A 26,955-nucleotide genomic window follows, 5' to 3' on the forward strand; every position below is an offset into this window, starting at 1 on the left:
GTCGGAGGCCTCAGCGGTGCAGCCCTCCCTTTCCCAACTCTGGAGAACTTGGCGCTTCGGCCGGAATTCTCCCTCCTTCTTCTCACGGGCGGAGCGGAGGAAGATTGCGGACGGGTTCGGAAGAGGGCCAAGTCCGCCGATGGGGGAGTGCGGGGTGCCCGCTGGCGTCCAGTTACTACTTCGCGCTTGTGATCAGGGAGACTGCGAGTGCGCCCGGCGATTGCTAGTGGGACCCTCGCCTGTCGCTGGAACCGCCGAAGAAGCCGCGGCGGAGGCTGGCAGCGTCTTGTCTAGCGGAGGTGGGGTTGGGGCTGCGGCGGACATTCCTCCCGGCTCGGTGCCAGTGGACTGCACAGACGAGGCGGGCAACACCGGCCTACAGTTCGCAGCGGCCGGGGGACACGAAGAGCTGGTGGGCTTCCTGCTGCGGCGGGGGGCCTCGGTGCAGAGCCGGAATCACTGCGGCTGGAGCCCGCTCATGCAAGCAGCCAGGTTAGCGCGGCGGGAGAAACGGGTGGGTGGCTCAGCGGTCCTTGCTGGGGAGAGCTGGGCTGGCTGTGTGGCTCAAGTGCGCTGCCTACAGTTCAAGGTCGAGATAAAAACAACAGTAAAACAGCTGATGGGGAGGCCCCAGAAGCTGCTTCCCGCCCCATACTCACACACACACAGCCGAGAGAGAAACTTGGCTTTTTGTTTCCAGATTGATCTCCTTTACCTCTCCAACTAGATTCTCCTGGTCTTTGGTTTCCCTGACTCATTTGCTCTCATTGCACAGTTTTTATTCCTTGGTTCGATGTTCTGTCTTTTTCAAATTGCTTCCGTTTTCTTAATTTGGTAAAAAGTGAGAGATGAAAGGTAGTATACAAATGTAGACATGCAATGATATGTAAGCAGACTTGTATATCTCTATATCATCAATATCTCAAGTGACTGTTAGAAGTCATTTTTTCGTAGTAAATGAAAGAGAAAACTGCTTTGGGGATATTTGAATTTGTCCTGTTTCTCCATCCTTACCGCTTATCAAATAAATGCCTAAAGCCATCCTTCTTTCAAATAGCTTTGGTAACACTCTCTGCTTTTCAAATATTGGAACACTTCCAAAACTTATTTTATCGGTTGACCTTTACTTAAAGAGCTATATGTACTTTTACCACAAATGTTGTTATTGTGTATACAGTTATTATATACAAAGGCTATTAATCCCGTATTTTTCCAATACACTGTATGAGCTTTAAGTTATACAGAAATTCAGATGGAATGCCACATGAGATATATTGCAGCTGAGGCAAGCATAATGTTGAACGTGGCCTCAGTATTTTAGTTAGATTGAGAACGAAACTGGGGAGGTCCTGGCACACAATACTTGTTAAGGCAGAATCCTTTTAAATTTAAATAATGCACATTTAATTTTCTTGGATAGTAATTATTTTCTTTTTCTTTTCCCCAATCAAAGGTTTGGACATCTAAACGTGGCTCGTATCTTACTGGAAAATGGAGCTGACCTTAATGCACAGAATAAATTGGGAGCCAGTGTACTCACCATAGCATCACGGGGAGGCCATATCAGTGTGATTAAGCTACTGCTGGAATCTGGTGCTTATGTTGACAATGATGATCACTTGAGTGTTACCTTGGACAACAGTAAAGAGGAAATGCCAGCTGTCACTCCCCTCATGACAGCTGTCCAACATGGGCATGAGGCAGTAGTCCATCTTCTATTGGACTGGGGAGCTGATTGTAATTACTCAGTGAAGACTATGGGCTGGACTCCCCTGATGTTGGCAGCTGTTAGTGGAAGAGTTAGTTTAGCCCAACAGCTTATGAACAAAGGAGCCAATCCTGATCATCTGAATATTCTGCATAAAACACCATATGAAATATCTGTGGATTTCAAACATGAAGATATGATGGATTATTTGGCACCTTTGACAACAGTTAGACCTCAGACAGGTATGAGCTGCTTTCACTTTATCTTGGAGGTGGGTATAAAATTTTCTTAGCAAATAGATAACTTGCTGTATCTAATGGATAGTGAGCTGTCAAGTCTGCTGAGGCCTAAGATATATAACACATAAAATACTTAACTGTGATGACCCAGGGTGAGATACAAAAGCAACAAAGTCATAAAAACAGGTCCCTTTAATTCCTTCAACTTGGCTTCAAAGGTTCAATTATCATTGACTGGAAAAAAAACTGCCCCACAAACAGTTGCGAAAAGGAAGAACTTCTGTTCAAACTCAAAATACATATAAATTATAAATAAAAAAAAAAAAACACAAATCACACTGAAGCAATTAAGGAGACCAGGCAGGATAAGGGCTTGAAGACGTACACAGATATCGAAATACACACACTGGGAAGGATACCAGAACTCAGATAAGAACGGACAGACTAGAAATATTTTCACGCTTTGCTTCCAGCACTGGCCGATGCGCAGTTTGTCCTTTTAAACAGCCCTCACAGCTGCAGCCCATGAAGGGGATCAAGGCCCTTTCCTCCCCCGTAGACCACGCCATTCATGTTTCTCCCTTATCCGCTCCTCCCTGCGTGCCCTAGGATGAAGAGGGAATGGGCCTGGGTCTTCCTCTGAATGCCCAGCCGGCCTGTACCCTTCCTCAGTTTCCTCCACAACTTCCGGAGCCACACTCCCACTCCCTGTCAGCTGTTCCCTCCTCTCCCTTGGAGTCAGATTCTAACGGGCATGACACTTAATTGTCACTGGTTTTTTTTACTTCAATGTAAATACACAGTCCAGATTTTTCTGTTTAGAAAAATTCTCCTTTTATCATGTCAGATTAAAAAAAAATCAATAAGTGTTATCATTGTGTGCTTATACCCCATAGTAACAAAACCTGCATGGTGGATGCATGATATATCTTTTATGTATTATCTGAGTTTATGCCTGGCATTAAATTGTAAATTATGACCAAAATATAATCTAAAATGCCTGGGGGATGCAAAAAACAATCAAACTACATTGCAACTAAATGAAATGTATTTTGCTAAGTTAGAAGTTTTTCAAAACTTAATTATTGAACTCACATATCACAGTATAGTAAGCCAGAATCAAAAAGAGCAAATGTGAAAGCAGGAGAACTCTAAAGTGTTGCTGTGGATATAAAAGGCCTTCTGAATTAAACAAAGAAGCTACTCAATTCATATGTTTGCTGAGCTGTTCAGTAAATTGTATACAGGTAGTCCTCACTCACCTACCAAAATTGGGACCAACACCCAGGTCATTAAGCACTTCAATCCCTAAATGGAAAATCATTTCACAGGCTTATGACCTCACTTTCCCTTTAGTCATTAAGTGAAGTGACTGCAACTAACAATTTACAACTTGGCCTTTGCATTAACTTTGTTGCTAGCCCATGGGAGACTACAACAGTCATAAATCTGAAGATTAGTCACAAAGGTTTTTAGCATGGTTGTAACTTTGAATGATTGCTGCATAAGATAGCTGGTAAGCAAGGACTACATGTATTAACGGATGTTGAATATCCCATTCCCTTGGCAAAATAGGAATCTGTGATTCTTTATTCCATTCAAACATTTAAATTTGCATATCATATTGATTCATGATTAATAGGAAATTATAAAGATTAATTACAGGAGTTTTTGTATCATAGGGTTTAATAACCATTTGTGGATTAGATTCTTTTTGAGACTGAAAATGCCACATGTGCAAACTAGGATGTCAATCTGTGTAATTGTAAATACTGTTTTCAATCATACTAAACAAATATTGTTTGTATTTTAAAGAAAAAGATAATCATTCATTTGTTTCAGGTATTTATTGAACCGAAGTATAAATTTCAGCTTCTCTCTACATTTTCCATAAAATGCCATTCCTTAGAAATAATATACAAAATTGCAAATTTTATGACTATGTAAGAGTAAGTAGAATCATATGAAATTTATTGTGTTTTAATTTTTAAGAACTAAAGAGATAATCTATGAATATGCTAGAGGGATCCAAGAAGAAAAATGTCCATTAAGGGGACATTTTGATAGTTAATTTTCTGCACCAAGCATACTTAATAGAACTAAGCACATTATTTCCTAAAGAGTCTTGCTGTCAGATGCAAAAGAAGGCTTAGTTTCATTGCACTTATTAAAATTAAATTCAGTTGCCATTTCCTAGACTTCTGTACAGTATAAGGAGAAAGAATGCCTTCAGTTTAGGCAACATATAGGCAGCACAATGTCTCATGCTGACTATGCTATTTTCAAATAAAATGAATACGTATATAATATGCAGTATTTGTTAATAATTCAACTCATGCTAGTATTAATTCCTATTTACTTGACAATACTTTTGTATAATGTGAAATCAGCTAAACAGGTTAGAAGGTCCTAACATCACAATATATACAGTCACAAATTCTGATATTTGCAGTTTCCAGCTAAATTACAATTACGAAAAATTAGCAGTTTCTGCCTTTTAAGGTTAGAAACACAATAAAATCTGTAATGTAAGCCTTAACAGAAATTTAACGTGTTCTTTAAAAAATAATAATAATGAAGAAGCCACCTCTATTACCACCCCCACAAATCTGGGAAAAAAGAAATCTTGACCAGCCCTTCTGTATCCCATAGCTATACCCACTTCCTTCTTCAGCCCTCAGCAGGCTTAATCTCTCAAAAAATGCATCATTTCAGCTCACAAATAATTTACTTGCTTACCTTTGAATTAGAAAACATTATATGACCTTCACGGTCTACTCATCAGAAAAATACATCTTTAACAATATTTGATCATCAGGCATCACAACTGAAAGTGGTTATGCATTATATAACTGGATATAAATTATTTCTAAACTTAAATGTTTTGCTTGACTTTGATATAAGAATAATTTGCCTAGGAATTTTTTTTCTAATTGCTCAGTCTACTATAAAACATAGGTTCTTTGGAGGTGGTAATCATAAAGTACTTTGCCTCCCAGTCTCAGGATCTTAGTCCCAATGAGAACTACCACAGAAAGCAACAGTTTAGCACTGCGTGGGTTTATTGAAATTCAGGACAATTTAAATCCCATACAATTGATTTACAACTGTCCCTTTACTACATTTCTCAATTACAGCGCAATTAATTTGAGGTACATAACATGAGTTTCAGACTAATGTAAGCAGAGAAACTATTTAAATTAGCAATCAGATTGTTGCCATAAACCGGCTTGTAGTGCCTTAATTCTACAAAGAAGATTGTGAGAAAAGTTACATGCCAAAAAGCAGCAAGCGAAGTAGGACACATACAAAACTCGCTCATACCTGTAGGGTATACACAGGTATACTCATACACAGAGAGCTCTCCTTTGTCTCCTGTTTTAAAATAGAAAAATATTGGATTCTAAATAGCTAGCATTCGTCAATCTTGTTATGGAATATTGCTACGCTTCTAGAAAATTATAGTGTAATGGGCAGTTAGTTCTTGAGCAGTTTTTGATTATTGACATTAATATCTGATTTTTAGTACTATCAATCATACTGAGATCTTTTTCTGGTTTTACATATTATAGTTTCAATCCACCCTGCCATGCTGTTAATCCATTTAATCTACCCTGTGATCTACCATGTGTTCTATGTATTGCATTAAAGCTGAATATTCATAATGTAGTTGTTTAATATCCATTATTATTACTAGCAAAGGTTATTCCTGGGACACCTGTAAAGAGACTTACTATTCAAACATGGATTCTCTCTGGTTCATGTAGCCCTGGGTTTCTGTATATCCAAACTAGTCTAACATCATATCTTTTTTAATAGTCTCCCTTACCAGTACTCGACCAGAGATAATATTACTCACTTTAAAATGCTAAGACTTTGATGACAACAATAAATGAAAATTGAGAAAATTTTCAGAACATTAATTTACAGAACATACACAAAAATCGGAGATCCAATCCTTTGTATTTCAGTTAGGCTAGAGAAGATTGAAATTATGAATTGCCAGTCATAATAAATAATAAATCAATAGTTTGCCTTGTCTTCCTGTGTTCTAAACATCTAATGGGTAATGTGGTAATAACCTATTTCATCTCCTTCAAGAGAGTCTTGAAGATTTAGTTGTTCCTCCAGGCCATGGACTAGGATGAATAGAGGTCAGAAGGGCCCAGCAGAGATTATACTACCTGTGTGTTTGAGCCTGCGTATTTTTTAGGTGAACCATTTTGATTTTCTTGATGAATTCTTTTCATACTTGATTTTTGTTCTTTGTTTACCAAAGAATTTGGAGTCAGATAACCTGATAAATATGACTTCTAAATGAATTTAATATTACTTCACACAGCTGTTTTAAGAATCCCTGTTTTTTTCGGTTGCTAAAGATTTTTAATGCATTCTAAGAGATACTCAGTATTCTTTCTGTTTAAAGAAAGAACACTACAGTATATTCCTTTCAATGCCAACAACTGCCATCTTAAGAAGCCAAAGTGGGAAAGAAAGGGATTCTAGTATCTTCAACAGTCCTCAGGAATAAGCATCTTCATATTATACTATTCAATTATACTATTCAATGTTTGTTGCTTTTGCTTTTCAGAATTGAGAAATTTTCTGTAGTGTTACCATATGTAACACCTATATGATATACATATATCTGTTTCCTCTTTCACTAGATAAGCAGAAAAAACAACCTGATATCTTCCATGCCTTAAAAATGGGTAAGAGCTTTATAATTTTAATACATGTGGTTTTTAATCTATGATCTGGCTCTGCAGTTGCTTTAGAAGTATAATAGCAGTTTGCAACCAAAGACTTTGAATCTTTATATGAACTTTGATTAAAGAGTTTTGGTAGCTCATTGTTATGTATAATTCTTTCTGTCCTTCAGTTCTATTAGTTTATTTCCCTTCTTTGTCTTCTAGTCTTCTGCTTTTTCCTCATTCATATGAACTATTCATTTTTTTCTGTTAAATCCATCTGTCTTTGTCTTTTACTCTTTTTTTATATCCCTGTAACTTCCACCCTCTTTCCTTGGCTGCTCTGCCTGCCTATAGGATCTGAATAGAGCTATCAATGCTAACAAGTGGACCTTAGGTTCAGAGTAGTCCATACTGCCAGCACTCAGTCCTTATCAAAATTCAGGGTTGATTCTTTACAACAGGGGTTCTCAAACTTTTTAAACAGGGGGCCGATTCATGGTCCCTCAAGCTGTTGGGGGGAAGACCAGCTGGGGGGGCATGGCTACATGGTCATGTGACTGGGCGGACATGGCTAGGTGGTCATGTGACTGGGTGGGAATGGCCAATTTAGCAGTCCATTTTGCCTTTGTCCTTGCTGTATTTGCTCAACCCAAGGAATCTATTTACTTAATAAGACCCCTCCAAGGGGAAAAAGAGCACAAACTTTCTTGCCACTTGCCTAACTTCATTACAACAGCAGCTTCAGGCTATTAAAAAAAGAATAAAACAAACAGGATTTCCTTCAAAATAACTCCTGATAATATGTTTCAGATGACCACACAATAAACCAGACTGAGAACTGCACTAAATTAAGACTGCAACTAAAACCCCCAAGATGGGTATTGAGAGACATTGGAATCCGAAGGAAGAAGGCGAGAATCAACACAACGCCCCCCCTCACCTCCAGTGGTGCATTAAGGAGGGATAACTGTCATTCAGACTGTTGGGGGCCAGACTATAGTTTGAAAGAAACATTAACAAATTTCTATGGACACTGCACATATCTTTACTTGTAGTGCAAAAAACCATGAAATAATACAATATTTAAAACGAAAAACAATTTTAACCACCATAATATACTACTAATTCAATGGGAAATGTGGGCTTGCTTTTGGCTGATGAAAAAGTCAATGTCCGGCTCCATATTTGTCACTGCCAGTCGTAACAAGTGATGCAACTGTTCATCAATTAGTCTGGATCTGGTTGGAGATTTCAGTTGTTTCATTCAGGAAAAAGTGTTCACAGACATAGGTGCTGCCAAAGATGGTTATTATTTTGAGTGCATGGTTCCTGAGATTAAGTTTACAAGCTCTCTTTTGTTTAAACAGTAAGTTCTCAAATTGTATGGGACCCGCCTATGTAAAGATTAATATAGCTATAGATATAGAAAATCAATTAATAGCTAATAAAAGAACTAGAACTAACGTTATATTTCCTTTTGAACATTTCAAGTTGGTGTTATTTTCTCTATAGGAAATTTTCAGCTGGTGAAAGAAATTATTGATGATGATCCGGCACAATCCAATGTCATTAATGATGATGGTGCTTCTCCCCTGATGATTGCAGCTGTTACTGGACAGATGCCCCTTATACAGTTACTTGTTTCAAGAAATGTAGACATTGACAAACAAGATAATGTCCATGGCTGGACAGCATTAATGCAAGCTACGTATCATGGGTAAATACATTTATTTTGCTAGTGTGATTTGGGAGAGGTTTCCTTTTTTTTCTTAAAATTACTATTGCCTCTTGATTGTCCTCCACCAATCTCATGGGATGAAATTATCATCTCTTTATGATGGCAACCCTTTTATATAAACATTTAGGATTAGTTTGGTCCATATGTTGTACTAAGTCATGATGATGGCTTATTCGACATTCTATCATTAAATTGTGATTTAGTGACATGTAAGTTAAGTTATTCTGTAGCTAATGTCATATGTATGTAGTACTGTATGTTCTTCCTTTCTTCATGGAAGAATTTGTAGGCAACGTTGTTATTTATGTTTCAATCTATGGGCAAGTCTATCTGATACCTTTATTTAGGGAATGTTTTTCTACCCCTTTTCTGATAAAATTGTATTTATCAGGCAAAACATACAAGGAAATTTTTCCTGTTGTGGTGGTGCTTATTGTATATTTCAAATACACTAACATAATTGCTGAGGCTTGAACTTGTATGACACAATTACAAATCAAACAGCTACTTTTAGTCTAATTAGCTGTATGGCTAGTTTTTGGGTTCTGTGAAGCTTCAGAATTGACTTAAATGAGGAAAGCATGCTTCAGTTAATCTAGGATAAATGTGTCAGGTGAGCATAGTCATCAGCTACCAAGCTGTTTAGGCCAAGTAAAAATGCATTGTATAAAAATGCAAGAATGCAATTTAGAACTTTTGTTGATGCAGCTGTGATCTTGTAAATAGCAGTTAGAGTATTACTTCTAGTAAGTAGAAATCATTTGATGGCAGTTGACTGTAAATAATTTATAATCAGAAAATTCTAATTATTTCTATAGGTGAGGGCTACTGTAAGTTATAAACATAAGTTTGGACAAGCAATATGTTAAGCAAGCTATAGAAATATTGATAACTGAGTTGAAATGCAGAAGTGACACTAAGTGGCTGGAACTTTTTACTCCTATAGAGAATTTTAGTACAAGAACCAGGTACAGATAGGCCTCAGCTTACAAACATAATCGAGCCAAATTTTCCATTGCTAAGCAAGATAGTTGTTAAGTGAAGGTATGACCTTTCTTGCCACAGTTGTTAAGTGAATGACTGTAGTTGTTAAGTTAGTAATACAATTATTAAGTGAATCTGGCTTCCGCATTGACTTTGCTTGTCAGGAGGTTGCAAAAGGGGGTTCACATGACCCTGGGACACTGCAATCCTTATAAATATGAACCAAGCAGCCAGATTTTGATCACATGACCATGGGGATGCTGCAACAGTTGTAAGTATGAAAAACAGTCATGTCACTTTTTTCAATGACATTGTAACTTCAAAACAGCCCCAAATGAATGGTTGTAAGTTGAGGACTACCTATATAACGAACAGAAGTCAATGATGGTTTAAGAGAGATTAGAGATAGGAAGAATTCATCTCTTTCTAGTAACATCTTCTAATATAATTTGCCTTTAATATATGTATGTAGTTTATATTCTGTTTTATTTAAAGAAATAAAGAAGTTGTTAAGTATTTATTAAATCAAGGAGCTGATGTCAACCTGCGTGCTAAAAACGGATATACAGCCTTTGACCTGATAATGCTGCTGAATGACCCAGGTACTTCTCTGTGCTTATTTTGTATATCATAATCTTGCTATACGTAGTTAGAGTAGAAACACTTTACCAAACTGTGAATTTTGCAGATGCGGAACTTGTGCGGTTGTTGGCCTCTGCCTGCATGCAAGAAAAGAATAAGCAGAACAGCAAAGTAACTGCGCCCTTTTCCAGAAATAAACAGTCCATAGGTATTCCATTGTTGCCAGATGACAAGGGAGGATTGAAGGTATAGAAATAATATATTTATCTTTTCAGAACAGAAATCTGAGAGCAGGCTTCAGCTACTTTCTATTCTGTCAGTTTGGGGACAATTTCAGAGTTTTTCCCAATAATACTTCCTTCTTTTTCTATGTCACTGTTTATTTCATTGCCACTGGCTCTTAGCTAAGGCCTTTTCATTCACATGAACATTAGCCAAAGGAAGACATTAAAGGAAGAACAGGAATGTTTTCCAAGTTTCTGTAGATTTCTTAAACTTAATTATTAATTTATTTCAAATCAATGTCCTAATTCTCACCCATATCATTATATGTCTAAAGAAAACAACACAATTATATTTTCTTTTCTAGTCATGGTGGAACAGAATGTCCAACAGATTTCGCAAATTGAAGATGACCCAAACCTTAAATCATGGATTTTCCGTGAATCAATCTATACCTTTTCCAGAAGAATCAAAATCCCCGTTTGACTGCACAATGAAGGCTGCGTTACAAAATGATAATACTGTAAATCATGATGCCACTACAGCTTGGGCAACAAAAAGCAAATCTAATGGTAATAGATGTTAACTATTACAACCATTTTGTTATGTGTATATCTGTGTGTGTCCATGTCCATAATCAAACATTTCAAGTTTAAATTAATATGAGATTTGGAAATTCTTCTTAACATATTTTGATTTACTTAATCAACTATGCAAAAAATTTGAATGGGTTCTCCACAAAGTATTTTAGCATATACCCCTTCTCAAAGCATTACAGCAGCTGAAGATTCTGCAAAGTTTGCAGTTATTTCAAAGATTGTCCAAACTTTTTTATGTACAGACACAAATACAGCCACTACAATGGAAATGTTTTCTGTGCACATAGGTGCATGTACGAAAATATTAGGAACAATTTTCAGTTGGGCAGTCTTTCCAGAGAACATGCTGCTTTAAAGCTTCTGCAATGGGTGGTTCACTTGTATTACCTTGACCCTTGAGATGCCCCTTTCAAATGTTTATATAACACAGTGGTGCGTTTCAAAATAGTTTACCACTGGTTCGGTGGGCATGGCTTGATGGGCAGGGGCGCAGAGGCTTTCCAATTCACGACCTGCAATCTTGCATTCTCCCTGTCGCTTCAGCAGCTGACGCATGGCAATCTGCTGTGTCGCGCAAAGCAGCTGTGCTTCAAAAGCAGGGAATAAAGGTCAGTGTGGGAGCCCAGGCAGGAAGGTGGGCCCAACAGCAGCTCCTCAGAGAGAAGCGGTTCAGTCTCCACTGATTTTTGGCACTACCGGTACACCAGAACCGGTAGAATACCACCACTGATGTAACCCCAATGTTTACATGAAAACCTGTTTAAAAGTTGGGAATCATTAAGGTATTGAATAGTAAATATTTTCAAAACAATGTAACTAGCATAAACAATGAAAACATTGCCAGAAAATTCTAATTATTTGCTTCCATGCGCTCATAATTGCTGCCCTAATAGATTTTTGTAATCTAGATATGATAACCTTATCCTAACTTTTCTTGAATTTAGAGTACAAGTATAATAATTTAGACATAAAGATTGAAGGGTCTGTGAGTGGCTTAATAGTATATAATGCTACATAAGCATGGATCCCATTAGTTCCTTGTTTGGAGGATGTTGAAAATCCCATATCAGATCAGGGCACATTTATAGTAATGATGTACTTTTAAAAGCAATAGAGATGAAAAGAAAACTATCTTTAGGGCTGTAGAAGATATTTTTAAACTATCTTTTTGATGTATAAATAAACACAGGAATTAATAGAATACAGTGAATTGTATTCTAAATGAATTGAGTCATTATATTACTAGGAGAAATTGTGGTGGCATGTAATATATGCCACTTTTTTTTGAACAAAGATTAAGGTTTACAATGGCACAATTAACATTAGTATGGATATGTTTTCCCTTCAGTTATCCACACTGCCAAGGCTGGAAAAGATGATGATTTTCTGACCACGGTGGTAAGTCAGCTTATACAGCTACCATAACATAAGTATCAAATGTTGGCAGATTGACCAGTAATTTTGTGCAAAAAAGAACCACTAGCCCTGTTCAAGCATTCCCTTTGTGTCTTCAGTTTAACTTATGAGGAACGATGAATATCCCCTCCCCTCAGTGTCAGTCCTTTGCCACATGAGGAAACAAGGTGATCCAGGTGACAAAATTGATACTTGGAACTCTATTGGTGTAGAGCATAATAACAGAACTTTGAAAGCCCATGGAGTTTCTCTGTCCCCATTTTACAGTCAAGAGATTCTGGGTAGGACAATTTTCAACTTCCTTCTCACCCTTTCATCTCTATCAGATCTAAGCTAATCTTTAGTAATTACCCTTGTGTTCCTTCTTCAAGACTGTCTCCATGCTTTTCTATACCTAGTTGCAGGAGTCTTTGTTTAGTGACTGCAGTTGGAACCAACTCAGTTGTTAAGTGCTCCCTAAGTGAAATTATGAACACATTTATGATCTTACTTCAGCTTTTCTTTGCTTTACAGATACGTAGTTGTTTTAAATATAAGGATTGGTCACAAAGTTATTTTTATTACTATCATAACTGCAAAGAGTAGCTAAATGAGGCAGTCTCTAAATGAGGACTATCTGTACACTGTTTATATATGTGAGGAACTGTATCTATGTTTACAAATATATAATAGGTAGCCGAGCTCCTAAACCAATAGTGGTAGATGCTAGCTTACATGGAGGCAATTGTGTATATCAAGAGGTTCCCTATTACTGTCAGTCATGATATAATCATGGAGATTAACTCTACTTGCAATCATTAGAATAGGAAAGAGAGGGGAGGGATTGGTTACCATTCCTTGAATATTCAATTGGATATTAATATATGTAGACAATGGCTAAAATGATGATGATTAACATGTTAGCATTGTAACTAGTGATTTCTTCATATCTATTTATTCCAACAATGAAATAGCAGTTACATTATTTGTTGAAGAGCCATATAAAATATAATATTTTTCTATAATTAGAGTAAGAAGCAATTGTAGGCTGCAGATTGTTTGGAATGGAACAGTTAGTATGGTTTCTCAAAGTATTTCTTCCAATTGAGCAGTGTGAAACTGTTAAGAAGCCCCCTGGCTTATGGCTGCAAATCGTGAGGAAAAAATGTTGCTGATCCTTAAATTAACATGGACTAGATCAAAAATGGTTTCCTAGAGAACTAGATGCCCTTGTTATAGAAATATTCCATTAGGAAATTCCTGAATAATTACTTAAGCATAGGGAGCTTAAATGGGAGGATCTATAAAGGCATAATTGCAAAGCTTGGAATCTGTAATGACTGCAACCTGTATTTGGAGAAATCCAGTTCCCAAATAATAATGGATTAAACGATGTCTTTCAAACAATCATTGAATAAATGAATGTAAAATGATAAAAGTGGATAATTTTTGTGTGCATGGGTCTGTAGAAAACCTAGTTGAACAGGTAGACATTACACAATAATGTCTCTAATTGGTGTGAGTGTGTGTGTGTATTCTAATTTATTTTATACAGAAAGGCATTATAAAATGAACTACTAAGCAAAATAGTTGCATATAAAAGTTATGACAGTTAAAATTAGTAGAATTTTTTGCTTTTAATTACTGCTTAAATTAATAATATTATTGAACTCTGATCCATTCTAAACTTCCTAAACTTCCACCAAATAAATTGGAGAAATGTAGTTCCAAATATGAAGGGTCATGGCCTACAGATTGAGAAAAAAAGAGAACATCTTTGTATCTGTTAAATCTGTTGCAGAGATCTAAGGGGTAAGAATCTTGTAGATGCTGTTGGTTAGAAGAGAGTTAGAACACCAATTGATGAAGCCATGTTTATTTAATAATTTGCTGAACAAACTTGGTAAAAATGATCATAAAATTGTGTTTAGTCATGTGATGTCTCACTTAATGACTACATTGCTTAGCAACCAAAATTTCGGTCCCAGGTTTCAGCCCTAGGTAGAAGACTACCTGATCAGGATTTTAGACATGCCAGAGGAAGACCAATGAAGAAGGAAATTAAATAAAATGCTAAATAAATAATGATGTCCAAATTTCACTAAGAAAAAATAAATAAAATGAAACAAAATAGAATGCCTTGAAAAAAAATTAGGAAACTCAATTTACCAAAAGTTACTTGGGAATTGAACATTTTCATTCAATTAATAAAAGTATTTACTTCATAGAAAAAATGTTGAGAATGGCTTAAAGGTGAAGAAATTGAAATTCAAAATGAAGGGGTTTCTTTTGTTTGTTTGTTTTAGTAACTATAATGAAGTTGAAAAGGTGGCTAAACAGGCAAAGACTTGGAGCAGAAACCAAAATAAATTAAAGGAAAAAATGTTCCTGTATGGAGCTGTAATTGTTTTCAATTCACCGTGTCATTTAATTTTTTTCTTTTTCTATTTTACCCCTTTGATTCTCTCAAATTCTTCAATTTGATTTTTAATTGTGGATTAGTGGGCAGAAACTTCCACAGGTAGTTATTGCTTATTATCAGGGGTGGGATTCAATTTTTTTAACAACCGGTTCTGTGGGTGTGGCTTAGTTGGTGGGCGTGCCTTGGTGGTAATGTGACTGGCTGGGTGTGGCCAACTCAACATCACTCACATCGAGGCACACATCTCCTCACCTGGCCTCTCGTGACTGTGGGGATGCTGCAATAGTCGTAAGTGAGAAAAATGGTCATAAGACAGTTTTTTCAGTGCCATTGTAACTTTGAATGGTCACTCCACCCAAGCAAAGTACCAGGAAAGGAGGAAAAAAACCCCCAGAGAAGCTCTGGAGACAGGAAGTCTAGTCCTGCCAAGAATGTAGTAAGGTTTAATGGAGAGGCAGTTTCCGTAAGCAACACCAGAATGTTTCCTTCCTGCCTTATTTACAGGATTAGGCCAGTAATTTCTTCTAGCAACCGGTTCTCTGAACTGCTTAGAATGTTAACAACCGGTTCTACTGAATAGGTACGAACTGGTAGAATCCCACCCCTGCTTATTGTAGAGGTTTGATGCAACCTTAGGCCTAAACCTTAGGTCTAATTTCAGAACTTGGCCTTATAGAGTAATACTGTACATTTAATTGTTTCTGATATACTGAACAAAGCCTTTTCAGCATAATCATATCCTCCAAAAATAAAACTGCTTGATCTCGTGTCATGTTAGGACTCCCTTTAAGCCAGGATCATCACAATTAAATCTGAATAAAAAACATTTAGTTTTTGAAAAAAAAATCTGTTCAGCTTCAACTTTATATAATTAATTTATATTCAATGATGCATGTAAATGCTATTTAGGAATTAACTGTATTATTATTAGTGTTGTAATGAAAGATATTACCTGTTAAAATTTTTATTGCCCTGTTCCCCCCGGTCAGTTAAGAAGTGGGGCTCCATTTACACGGCTGCCCAATGACAAATTGAAAGCTGTTATTCCACCCTTCTTGCCACCTTCAAGTTTTGAGTTGTGGAATTCTGATAGAACACAGAACAAAGAGAGTAACAAAGAACAAACAAGACTTGGCTTTCCACACAGATCTACAAGTATTGACAATAGTGCTGACAAAGTAAGAGACTTATTTAAAGTTTTATTTAAAGTTTAATAGTCAATTTTCTAGGTTCCTTAAATACATTGCACTGTATAAGTGAAATTTGTGTTTTGAAATTTGACTATATTTTCACTATTTATTTACTTACTGAAAGTGTTTGTAAACTACTCCATATACAATTCTGGAGGTTGCACAACAATGGAAAAAGAAAACAAAGATAATATAAATAATATGCATGTATAAAGGACCCCATATAGCATTCTGTGCTATAGTCTTGGGTTCTTTTAAAATAGTTATTCTTGTGATTAATAAAATAAGTGCAGAAATTTAGACTGTAAAATTACAAAGACACTGGCATTTGATGATCCATTTACAGTTAGATTTGAGAAAGATTCCACCGTCAATACCTAAATAATTTTTTTAATGATTTGGCTTTTGTCCAATGTTTAATTCAGAATTCTTAACTACCATGCTGTTTTGTCTCTCAGTTCCAGCGCAAAACTAACTTCATTAATGTATATGTTAAGCCACTTGTTTTTATTATTCTGCAGTTTATTCATTTTGTTTTGTTGAATGCTTAAATCTGTGTGAAAATGAATTTATTTTATAAATATTAGTGCAAAAAAGTTACTTAAACTGTATTTTTCCAGACATCCTTAAGCAGAGGTAGTAGACCAATTAAACTATCCACTTTTGCAAGAAGACCTCCAACTCCCAGCAATTCAAGTAATTTCAATCATTCGCCTCATTCTTCTGGTGGATCCAGCAGTGTAGGAGGAGTTAGCCGGCATGGTGGAGATCTGCATAATAAATCAGGTGTCTATACGTTTTACTATAATACTACTTCCTTAGTGGCATCATCGTTGCCTGGGGGATGACCAGTTGGGGGCTCCTTTTGTGTCCCCGTGAAGTTGTCTACTGAAGTGGTACCCATTTATCTACTTGTCTATTTTCAAACAGCTGGGTCAGTGGGAACTGGAGTGAGTGACGGGAGCTCACCCCCACTCTGTGGCAGCAACGATCTCGAATGTAAGGCTGCCGATCGTCAGCCAAGCATTCTAAGCTCATGAGCCACTGTGCTCCTTTAAAGACTACATCAAATATAGAATTAATAAATTGATTTAAAACCAAGAGTTAACATTCTGTTTTTCCAGGTAAAATATACTGATTTCTTTGTATTCCAATAGATTTAAGGCTTGTCACTTGACTGCACCAATATATGAGTGCAAATGTGACAGTGACAGTTGCCATTGTTAAGTGAATCCCCTGTGGTCTTTAAGTGTGACATCATTTGATCATCATTTACAACCTCCTTCAGCTTCCCCATTGATTCTGCTTGTCAGAAGCTAGCAGTGAAGGTTACAACTAGCGATCATGTGACCACAAGATACTGTGACTGTTGCAACTGCGAGCCAAGTGCAAAGCATCCAAATTGCAATCATGACTGTGGGGATGCTGTGATGGCAGCAACTACAAGGGCTATCGTATGTCTCCTCATTTGGAACCATTGTAACTTTGAATGGTCATTTAATGAATGGTCATTAAATGAGTATCTGCTTGGCTTATGACACATTGTTAGACAATAGTTAAAATCCTTCTCCTACATACATACATATAATTGAGTTGCCATTACGATCTCAAATAGTACATTTCAGTTACATCTTTAAAACAATTCCTTTTAAATTAAAAAAGCACCTTTTTAAAACAATTTGTTTTAATGCTGCTTGTTAAAACATTATTTTTTTAAATTAGAAGAATAAAGTGTGATATGTTAGAATTTAAAATATCTTCCTATCTATTTTAAGGTGGTAGTACGGATAGCGTTTTATCTCAAATCGCAGCTCAAAGAAAAAAAGCTGCTGGCATATCTGAACCAAAACCAAGTCAACAGCCAATTATAGGAGGCTTAATTTCATCTTGTCTTCTTGATGTGGAAAATACACAGACCATTGGAAATGGACATATCCTTAAGGTTACGTTTATTATTCTTATCTCAAAACTGCTAAATAAGCATGCATTGTAATCTATTTTTTAAAAGAAAAACAATATATAAAATGTATTTTTTGGGTTAAATGTAACTCTGCCGTGTAATAATAAAACATATATATTTTTAATAAATGCTTTTTTAATGGATGCCTTCAAGTCAGTATTGCTTCCTGGTTATTGACTGGGCTAATTGCTCCAGGTTTTTTGGCAAGTTTTCAAAGTGCTGAGCTTTCTAGAGCTGAGAAAGAGACTGGCCAAAGTTCACCCATCTACCTTTGTGACTAAGGTGGGACTAGAACTCACAGCCTCTTGGATTAAGCTTGATGCTTTAACCACAACATCGAACTGGCTCTTAGTAAATGCAGTAATACAGCTATTGTTTATACAAAGAGTGTGTAGCATGTTAGACTATTAATATATTTATTATAGCATTTTAAAGAATTGCTTCCAACATTTTTGATATAGGAACAACTACTTTATTTCTAGTACTATGTGCAAAATGATAATGCCAGTAGTGCATTAATCACTACTCACTAATCTGAGAGACATTAATCTGCAGGTGCATCTTGAAGCCATAAATGACACAGGTAAAGTCCTTTGTTGAAAGCAGAGTTCAGAACTATATCAATAGATTTTCCAAGACTGTTTCTATATTCAACAGTTGCTGGTTGATCAGCAGTAGCCAAATTCTATTGCCATGCTGCTTTTAATATTAGAAGTAAAATTTTGACCCAGCAACATAAATATTCTGTCCCTAGATAAGAATTTTAACTCTTCCTATTGTCTGCTTTTATAACCATACATCACCATTTGTGAGGTAAATTCTTTCTTTTTCTTTTCACTTTATATCATTTGGTCTATAAATTGAATAAACAAAATGAATTTTGGGGAGAATACCATATTTAATTATTGCCCACTAAAATCTTAAAATAAAAAGTTGACTGAAAGCCAGATAGCCCAATAATTTGACTTGGTGATCGGTACAATGGTTCTTTGTTTCTGGCATAGTTATTGTTTAAACCCATTTGCCATGGTTTGTAAACTACGGGTTGTAGACTGTAAACCATGTAAACTACATGGTTTGTAAATTACAAGTATAAAACATACTAAAATTATACACTGATCAGCCCAAAAATATAAGTAATACGTTTTCCTTGTCAGGATGGCTATAATCCAGTTACTAAAAATTAAATTGCAAACAATGCCCAACTGTATCAATGTTTTTTATAACTTCCTTTTAAACTAAGATTGCTTGTGGAGGATTGTCATTTTTTCTATTGAAACTAGTCAGTAAGAGCAATTCTTATGAGGGAAGTAAGTAGTCTAAAGAGATACAGAAGGTTCTTAAGTTTATGTTACAAGTTAAAGTATAATATGATTTTGGGTATACATAAATGAATCTCCTTCCCAATTGAGTTTGGCTTCTTGTGATTTTTGTGGACACTGCCATGTATTTTCTTGGCAACAACATGGAATAATTTGACATAGCCTTCCAGAATGTTCTGTAGGAGTTTATTTGCATATCTATCCTAAGCAGATTTGATAATGCTTAGTCTTTTGAATATTAGCTACAAACTGCCCCCTGCCATAAGCTTTGGGCATAATAACAAAATAAACATCATTCAGATGCTTGCCAAGTAATGTTTGTATTTGCCAGTGCTGTTTCTCTACCCACCTGTTTCTCTTTTCCCACACAAGCATTCACTGATATTGAATAGAGGTAGACAAATGTATACTTTAGTATAATTGTATTTAATGAGATCTTGATTTGGGAATTCAGCCGCCGTGATTGTCATTACCTGATGCCAACTATAAAATTATATTGATCCTTGCAGATTGCTCAGTGTTAGATTTTCACCTGCCTGTAACAAATATAGGCTTACTGAGTCTGTTCCATTCTGCAGTGTACTCTTTCCTTCATGATGCTCACAATAGAAGACAATTAGTTTAAAATACTAAGGTTCTTTAGTATATTATTAGCATTTTGTGGGCTTCGTGGTACAGTCATGCTGGCCGGATGACCATGGAAATGTCTTTGGACAGAGCTAGCTGCCTGGGCTAAGAAACAGAGCTGAGCACTGCCCCCTAAAGTTGGAACCGACTAGACAGTCTTTACCCATTTCTATGGTTCCTATATCTGAAAAGCTGCCTTTTATAATTGGAGAAATTTTTATTTTCAAAACACATGAAATATAATTCTATTTTAAGCATAAAGGAATAGTTCATGCTGTGGAACATAATTTATCATTTCCCATCGATATTATACGTTTAGGAAAAAATCAAAATGTAGTTTTTAGTCTTTAATGAACAGAGGCATTTCTATAGTTTCTTTTTTAAATAAATGGCTACCAGAAAGATAGTATTTTTAAAAAATGAGGGTCTTCATTGCTGTGTCATATCCTGGCTTCTCACAGCTTCCCCACCCCCAAATGTTAAAGAGCTTTTAGAATTTTTTTAAAAAACATATCATTTCTGACGCTGTATTTTTGAGCATATATTAAAAGAGAAAGAAAAGCAGATATTTGTTAGAATATAAATAAATGTTTAAGTACATAAATGACATTGTATAAATTCTAGCAAGCATATATTTAGCAATAAATTAAAAATGGAAAGAAGCAGGTCCAGGAAATAGTTGTACAGTTGCCTCAAGTTACATATTTTCAGTTAATTATGCATGTTTTACTTCAAATGATAGATCAGCTGTGAGATAAGCTGTATTTTCTATTTGTGTTCTACAAATGCAAAATATTTAAAACTAGCAGACTTCTTGAGCTCTTAAGAATAAATAATTGATATGGGCTTTTCCGGCACTAAAAGAAGCTGAGAATATAGAAGGTTCCAGTTTTTCAGCAAATATTTTTGTAGTGCTCACACTACTATCTATGCAGGTCTCTATTTTCTAGTACTCAGAATAGCTTATTACTAAGCGCTACATTTTAATGTTCATTGAGATAATTTACATAGAGAAAAATACCCAATAGTGTTTATTCAAACTTTTTCTTTTTTAAAAGTGACATATTTTAATAACAGCAAAGTTTCTGTATTTTTGCTAGGTAAAACAGAAATTGGATGTAAATCAAAAACCTCCTTCTGAGAATTCTTCTACATCTAAAAGCACATCCCCAACTCTCACGCCATCACCATCTCCATTACCATCCCCCAAGATACAAAGTGCAGGGTCTTCACTTTCTTCTTCTCACAGACAAGGGAAAAGCAGTGGTGGCTCCAGCAGTGGGACTTTAACCGATGAAGGTAAGTAGGGGTGGTGCAGTGGTTAGAATATAGTACTGCAGACTAATTCTGCTGACTGCCGGCTGCCAGCAGTTCGGCAGTTCGATTCTCAACAGTTCAAGGTTGAACCAGCCTTCCATTCTTCCGAGGTCCGTAAAATGAGGACCCAGATGGTTGGGAACAATATGCTGACTTAGTAAACTGCTTAGAGAGGGCTGTAAAGCACTGTGAAGCAGTGTATAAGTCTAAGTGCTATTGCTATTCATAATAGGCAATAACACTAAAGAGTTTTGTTAGGTGACACCATTTCAGAATGTCACTGCAATATATTTTTAGTCTCTTGGGCAGAAAACACTGGATGTTCATTCTGAACATGGTAGGACATCACTGTGACTTATTATTCTTGGGACAGAAGGTGCACATCTGAACTCATGCTCCTGATGCTATGCTTAATTAGTAATATTTTCTCCCATCACTTTTGAGCAGTGGCTTCTGGGCAATTTACATAGCGAAGGTGAAAGGTGATATTGTGGTCTGCTCAAAACTGTTCAAGATAAGAAGGTAATTGTGGCAATTGGGGAAGGTAAGCAAGTGGAGAAGAAATTGGGCAAACTTGAAAATCAGTATTGCTTGTGGAAAGGCACAAACCATTCAAAATCACCAATGTTTCCTGCAGTTGACCCAGGCAAAATTTGGATGGGCAGTCCTACTTGGCAGTATACAATGACTCCCACTTGGCACTGTAAAATGGAAAAAAAAAAAATCTCCCTGAGAAGAGAATGTTTGTGTTCTCCTGTTCATATATGGAAAACTATTGTATATTTAGATAGAAAAAAAAGGGGGGGGGGGATGAAATGGTAACAATCAGAAATGGAGGTGGTAAGAAGCACAAGATACATTACTCTTTGTACATATACTATTTGCACATTGTGAATGACATATATACTCTATTATAATGATTATTTATTTAAAAGACTTGTCTGACTGCACATCTTAAGAAACACAACACAACTGGGTGGCTAACAGCAGCCGTTTTAAACAAGAAACAATAGAAAAAGATGGGGTCCTTGACTTGTTATAACCATCTTGATGTTGGTCTGTGTCTGTTACAGTAGTATCACACAGATTATAAAAATTATCTTGCCCAGGATGTTAGAAAGCAGGATTCTTTTCATTTCCAACTTGATTTTCCTACTGGGTCAGGCATAACTGTGCAATATTATTTTGCAATTCTTATAATGCAATTAACATAAATTAAAACATTAAAATTTCCCCCTTAATTTAAAGATGAACTTACAGGCATCCTGAAAAAACTCTCCCTTGAAAAGTACCAGCCTATCTTTGAAGAGCAGGAGGTAAATCTTTTTTTTTCTTTACTGCTGGAAACTTGGGAAAATTTGGCTTGTATATAATAGCACTGCGAGAATTACTTTTTCAAAAATATTGATTTATTTCACCAAACTGTAATTTCAAAATTTATCATCTGTTTTTTCAGAAACAGTATGGAATACAGGAATCCCATCTACAAAGATGTTGTATCTGTGGACTGTCTTAATCCTAGTCAAAACCGTTAAGCTTTTAATTCTGCAAATATCATCTGGTTTCTGTTAATCCTATGTAGAAAATGTGGGACTAGTTTGCAGCTGTCTTTACTTTTTCAAATGTATTAATAAGCAGTCCTATCAATCATATCTATAGGTATTTTGTTTTTATAGAGCTAAATTTGTAACATTGTAGAAACTATCTGAGAAACTCAAGGCCTGTGGATAACCTGAAGCCCTAGCCAATTCTTTTGGTAGCCAGCATAATCTCTGGAGAGGAAGGGAGGGAGGAAAAGATAAAATATTTAATCTCTTCTTGGGGAGAGAGATGTGTGTGTGTGTGTGTGTTTGTGTGTGTTTGTGTGTGTTTCTCTCTGTGTACTTTTATGTTTGTGTCTGTATCTATATATCTATTTCAGAACTTACATCATTTTTCTTTTAGAAATGCAAAAACTATTAATTCAATCTTTCTCGAAAATAACATACATTTCTTACATAGCAACAGGGGTGACTTTTCCAGGAACAATGATTCCTAAAAACTAATGTCTCAAAAAGAAATATGTCATTTTTCTAGGTCAGTGCCTCCAAAATTTAAGTATAGATGTTTAAGGATAAGTATATATTTGGAAAATGTATATGACTAAACAAGTAAATTTGGTTGATAACAATAATACATACAAACTATATTAATAAGAAATCAATACGAAACAGTCCAAATGCCATTAAGAATGATTCGTACCTATTTATATATATTTATATATTAATTTGAAATTGAATAATGAAAGAAATGTGGCCAGAATAGTATAGGGCAGTGGTGGCTAACCTTTTTGGGCTCCTGTGCCAAAATTTGTGCACACGTTTGCATGCTCACACTCGTGTGTGTGTGTGTGTGTGTGTGTGTGCAACCCAGAAGGCAATGCGCACCCCCCCACGTCCCTATGCATGCACGCGCAATCCCCCACCCACCTACCCACCCTGCTGCCCCCTTACCTGTACTGCGCCTCACAGACTTCTACAAGCTTTGTAGGCCGAAATCTAGCCCCGTTTCGTCACTTCCTGTTTTTCCAAAAAAAATGTAAGCAACGAAACGGGGCTAGATTTCGGCCTACAGAGCTTGTAGAAGTCTGCAGAAGCCTTCCTCAAGCCTTTGGGAGGCCTCAAAAGAGCCAAAAATCAGCTGTGAGGTTTGCACATGTGCAGTGAGGTAAGTTTGCCTGCAGCTCGCATGCCGGCACAAATGGCTCTGCGTGCCACCTGTGGCACACATGCCATAGGTTCGCCATCACGGGTATAGGGTTTCCTACTTGAGCAGGGTGTTGGACTAGAAGATATCCAAGATCCCTTTGAACTCTGTTATTCTGTTAAGTCATATACCAATAGACAAATAAGGTTTCCACTAATATCCAAGTAATAATGCCTTGAAGCTCAAATAGAATAATTGGGTTTTTTAAATCAATATTCTAATGAAATAAATTTTTATAGACCAATTGCATTTAGATGTTTTATTAATTATGCATTTTACTGTTTTAATGCATTTTTTAAATTTTTAATTCTATTACTGGAAGCAAAAGATAGAAACATTTGGCTTGCATAAGCTTAAACAAATTTAATAATTGAAAAGTAGGAGAGAATGTGCAACATTGGTAAATGCTTTACAATATTTAAAGTATGTTACATATAATATTGACCTCCAACAATATTTCTAAAGCAGGACGGTTATCAAGAAGGTGGGCACTTAGGCTGAAAGTTGCTTGCATAAAGCCAGCTACTGAATTTGTATTAACTTTAAAATCAGGATTTTCTAAGAGATGTTACATTTGAGATATACAAAATTGTTCGCGATTTAAATTTCTTGGAGAGGGTAGTGGAGAAGAGTGCAGTGCCTTTTTCTTTTAGTCCACAGGCTGCTTCATAATTTAAAAGAGATGTATTCATGTTTCAACAGGTGGATATGGAAGCTTTTCTCACTCTTACAGATGGGGATTTGAAGGAACTGGGAATTAAGACTGATGGTTCTAGACAGCAAATCCTAGCAGTTATTTCAGAGCTAAATGCCGGAAAGGTAATTCCAAATATCTAAAAGAAGTATTTTGTTGTTATTATTTTGTCTTTATGCATTTTTGTTTTCCATCGAGGTACAGTTTATAATTATTTACAGCAGAGTAATCATTATTATATTGTGCAATTTTAACCTGTTAGAATCATTGAGGGATATAATCATTATAGAACCAGTACGTTAGTCCCTTGGCTGATGCCTATATTAGATATTTACAGGTGATTCTGATTTGGCTTGGAATTTCAGAATTTATGGAACTCCTTTTTATATGTCTTAATTGCATGGCATTGCTGAAATATTTTAGATTTCACATCCAATGATTACACCTTGTCTATCTGGTCCCTATTCTGAACTAACAATACAATTTAGCCTCTTCAGGCCAAACACTTATTATTTCACTCTACAAACCCGGTATATTTTGGAACTTCAGAGAAAGTTGTTAAGTATACTATATATCAGACCAAAATATATAGTTGGTAGGATGTAATTCAAACTGAGCAGCCTTTGTGAAGGCTAGAAGCATTGGCATTCCTTTTCTTGATATGCTGGAATAAAGTATGTCTTAAAGGTACATATGTAGGGGATTTTTCACTAATTATTGTAATAATATATTTAAGTATACCAACTGAGCTTTTGTTCCTTTTTTTTAAATTATGAATTTCAACAGGGACGAGAGAGAAAAATTTTACAGGAGACAATACACAACTTCCACTCATCTTTTGAAAGCAGTGTTAGCAACACAAGCCCTGGGAAACCACAGAGTATGTAGAAAAACATTATATATTACTAGTATGTTAATATTTGTTGCATATTCATATCCTTTTGTGTTTATTAAATTCATGGAATAAATAAAGGATAAAACAATGCCAAAATAACCTTCAATCATTTGAGATGCTTCCAAACCATAGCATTGAATTGCATAAAACATGGATTTTTAAGGAGATGAAAACAAATACAAAAGAAGTTGCATGAAAATACCTATTTGAATCTTAGCAAGTTTCTGGACCTCTTGAAACTAATTTAGAGTTGGTGCCAGACTGAATATATTTGAAATTCATTTTAGGTGGTTTCGGTTACTAAATCCTGAAATCCAACACTGCCCAATAGATACTGGCCATGAAAGTCTACAGAAATCTATCAATCTGTTTGATAGGACTGTGAAATAGGTTTACATACACACACAGTCTATATATGATGACAGACATTCATAAAATTAACTTCTGTCAGTCCTCCTAGTTAAACCAGACAAGAAACATGACAAGATGAATTAATTCTATTTTATTTTAAGGTTAGTACTTCTAACGTTAAAGTATTGTGCTCTAGTCTGTGTTAACAAGTTGAATGGGTGTTCTTCTTTAATTATAATGTTCCCTCTGGCTACTTCTAGTGTCTAATCTTCAAAACCCATTCTATCATATTTTTCTGGAATTCAAAATATCAGCCATTTCCCATGGGAAGGATTCTTTCAATTAATTTCAAAATATATTTTCAAAGTCCATCCCAAACTCTTAATTTGTTTATAACTTTCCCAAAACATCACTCTAATCAAATTGAATTGATTCAAATCAGACTGTATGTAATTGCTAAATTAGTATCTGAAGCCATTCTTCTAATATCCGTCTTGTAAGTTGTTTTTAAAACATTAGATTCATTTGAAAAAACAAGCCCATGGAAAGTTATTCCTGCCTTTTCCAGACTTTTCTGGAGTTTTACCTATTCCCACGACAGTTCTTTTTGACATAAAGACAGTTTCATCTGAGAAAGGCTTTTGGAGGATGACATCAAGACCAGTGTGACATCTCAGATGATTGAATAAGAAGAGACTGTAATTCAAAGCAGTCCTGTCAGCTCATGCTTCCTGTAGGATTGGTTATTTTATTCACTTTAAACCTTTCTACCCAGGTGAAGAAAGGACACTGAAAAAAAGCTTCAGTTAATTTTATTTCTCCTTAGTAATACCCGTTTTCAACTTTCTATCTTTTTATACTAAATGGGGAAAAGGCCTAATAATTATTTCCATTTCCTCTTTCTGTGCAGCATGAGAAGGAAATAATGCATACCAGTTATTTTACTCTGCATTTGGGGGAGAGGGGTAAAATGTTCAAAGATAGGTTTCTTAGTTTCATTCATGTGAAATAAGGTTAGCTCCTTACTATATGCAGTCCAGTAAATACTATGTTGTGTTTGTGTTTATAGCACCTGGATGCTGGGTAAGACCACAGGAACCATCTCCTACCAAGAGATAAACTTCGAACTGAAGTGTCCGAAACATGAATTACAGATCAAGTACACTTTTGCAGCATTTCACTGTGGAATAAGCTGAAAATATTGTTATTAGCAGATACTGTACATCATTTGCAAAATAGATGTAGCTTTAATAAAGCTGGTCATATTTAAA

At 35.9% G+C, this 26,955-nt stretch overlaps 1 protein-coding gene across 2 annotated transcripts; it reads left to right on the plus strand.

Moving 5' to 3' along the window:
• Positions 1–26,955, plus strand: ANKS6 (ankyrin repeat and sterile alpha motif domain containing 6). Of its 2 annotated transcripts, none has more exons than XM_026701030.2 (16): positions 1–492; positions 1,454–1,950; positions 6,615–6,659; positions 8,154–8,358; positions 9,859–9,965; positions 10,052–10,191; positions 10,535–10,739; positions 12,115–12,164; positions 15,573–15,761; positions 16,394–16,559; positions 17,549–17,715; positions 20,783–20,981; positions 22,248–22,315; positions 24,447–24,563; positions 25,225–25,318; positions 26,754–26,955. In XM_026701030.2, the coding sequence occupies exons 1-16, from the start codon at positions 140–142 to the stop codon at positions 26,801–26,803; spliced, it is 2,652 nt and encodes an 883-aa protein (XP_026556815.1). In that variant the 5' UTR covers positions 1–139; the 3' UTR covers positions 26,804–26,955. The 2 variants fall into 2 exon arrangements, with proteins under 2 accessions (XP_026556815.1, XP_026556816.1); XM_026701031.2 differs by having other exon boundaries at positions 20,792–20,981.

This window comes from Pseudonaja textilis, chromosome 3, assembly GCF_049901715.1.
Source record: "Pseudonaja textilis isolate UNSWEBS1 chromosome 3, rPseTex1.2, whole genome shotgun sequence".
NCBI classification, from domain to species: Eukaryota; Metazoa; Chordata; class Lepidosauria; order Squamata; family Elapidae; genus Pseudonaja; species Pseudonaja textilis.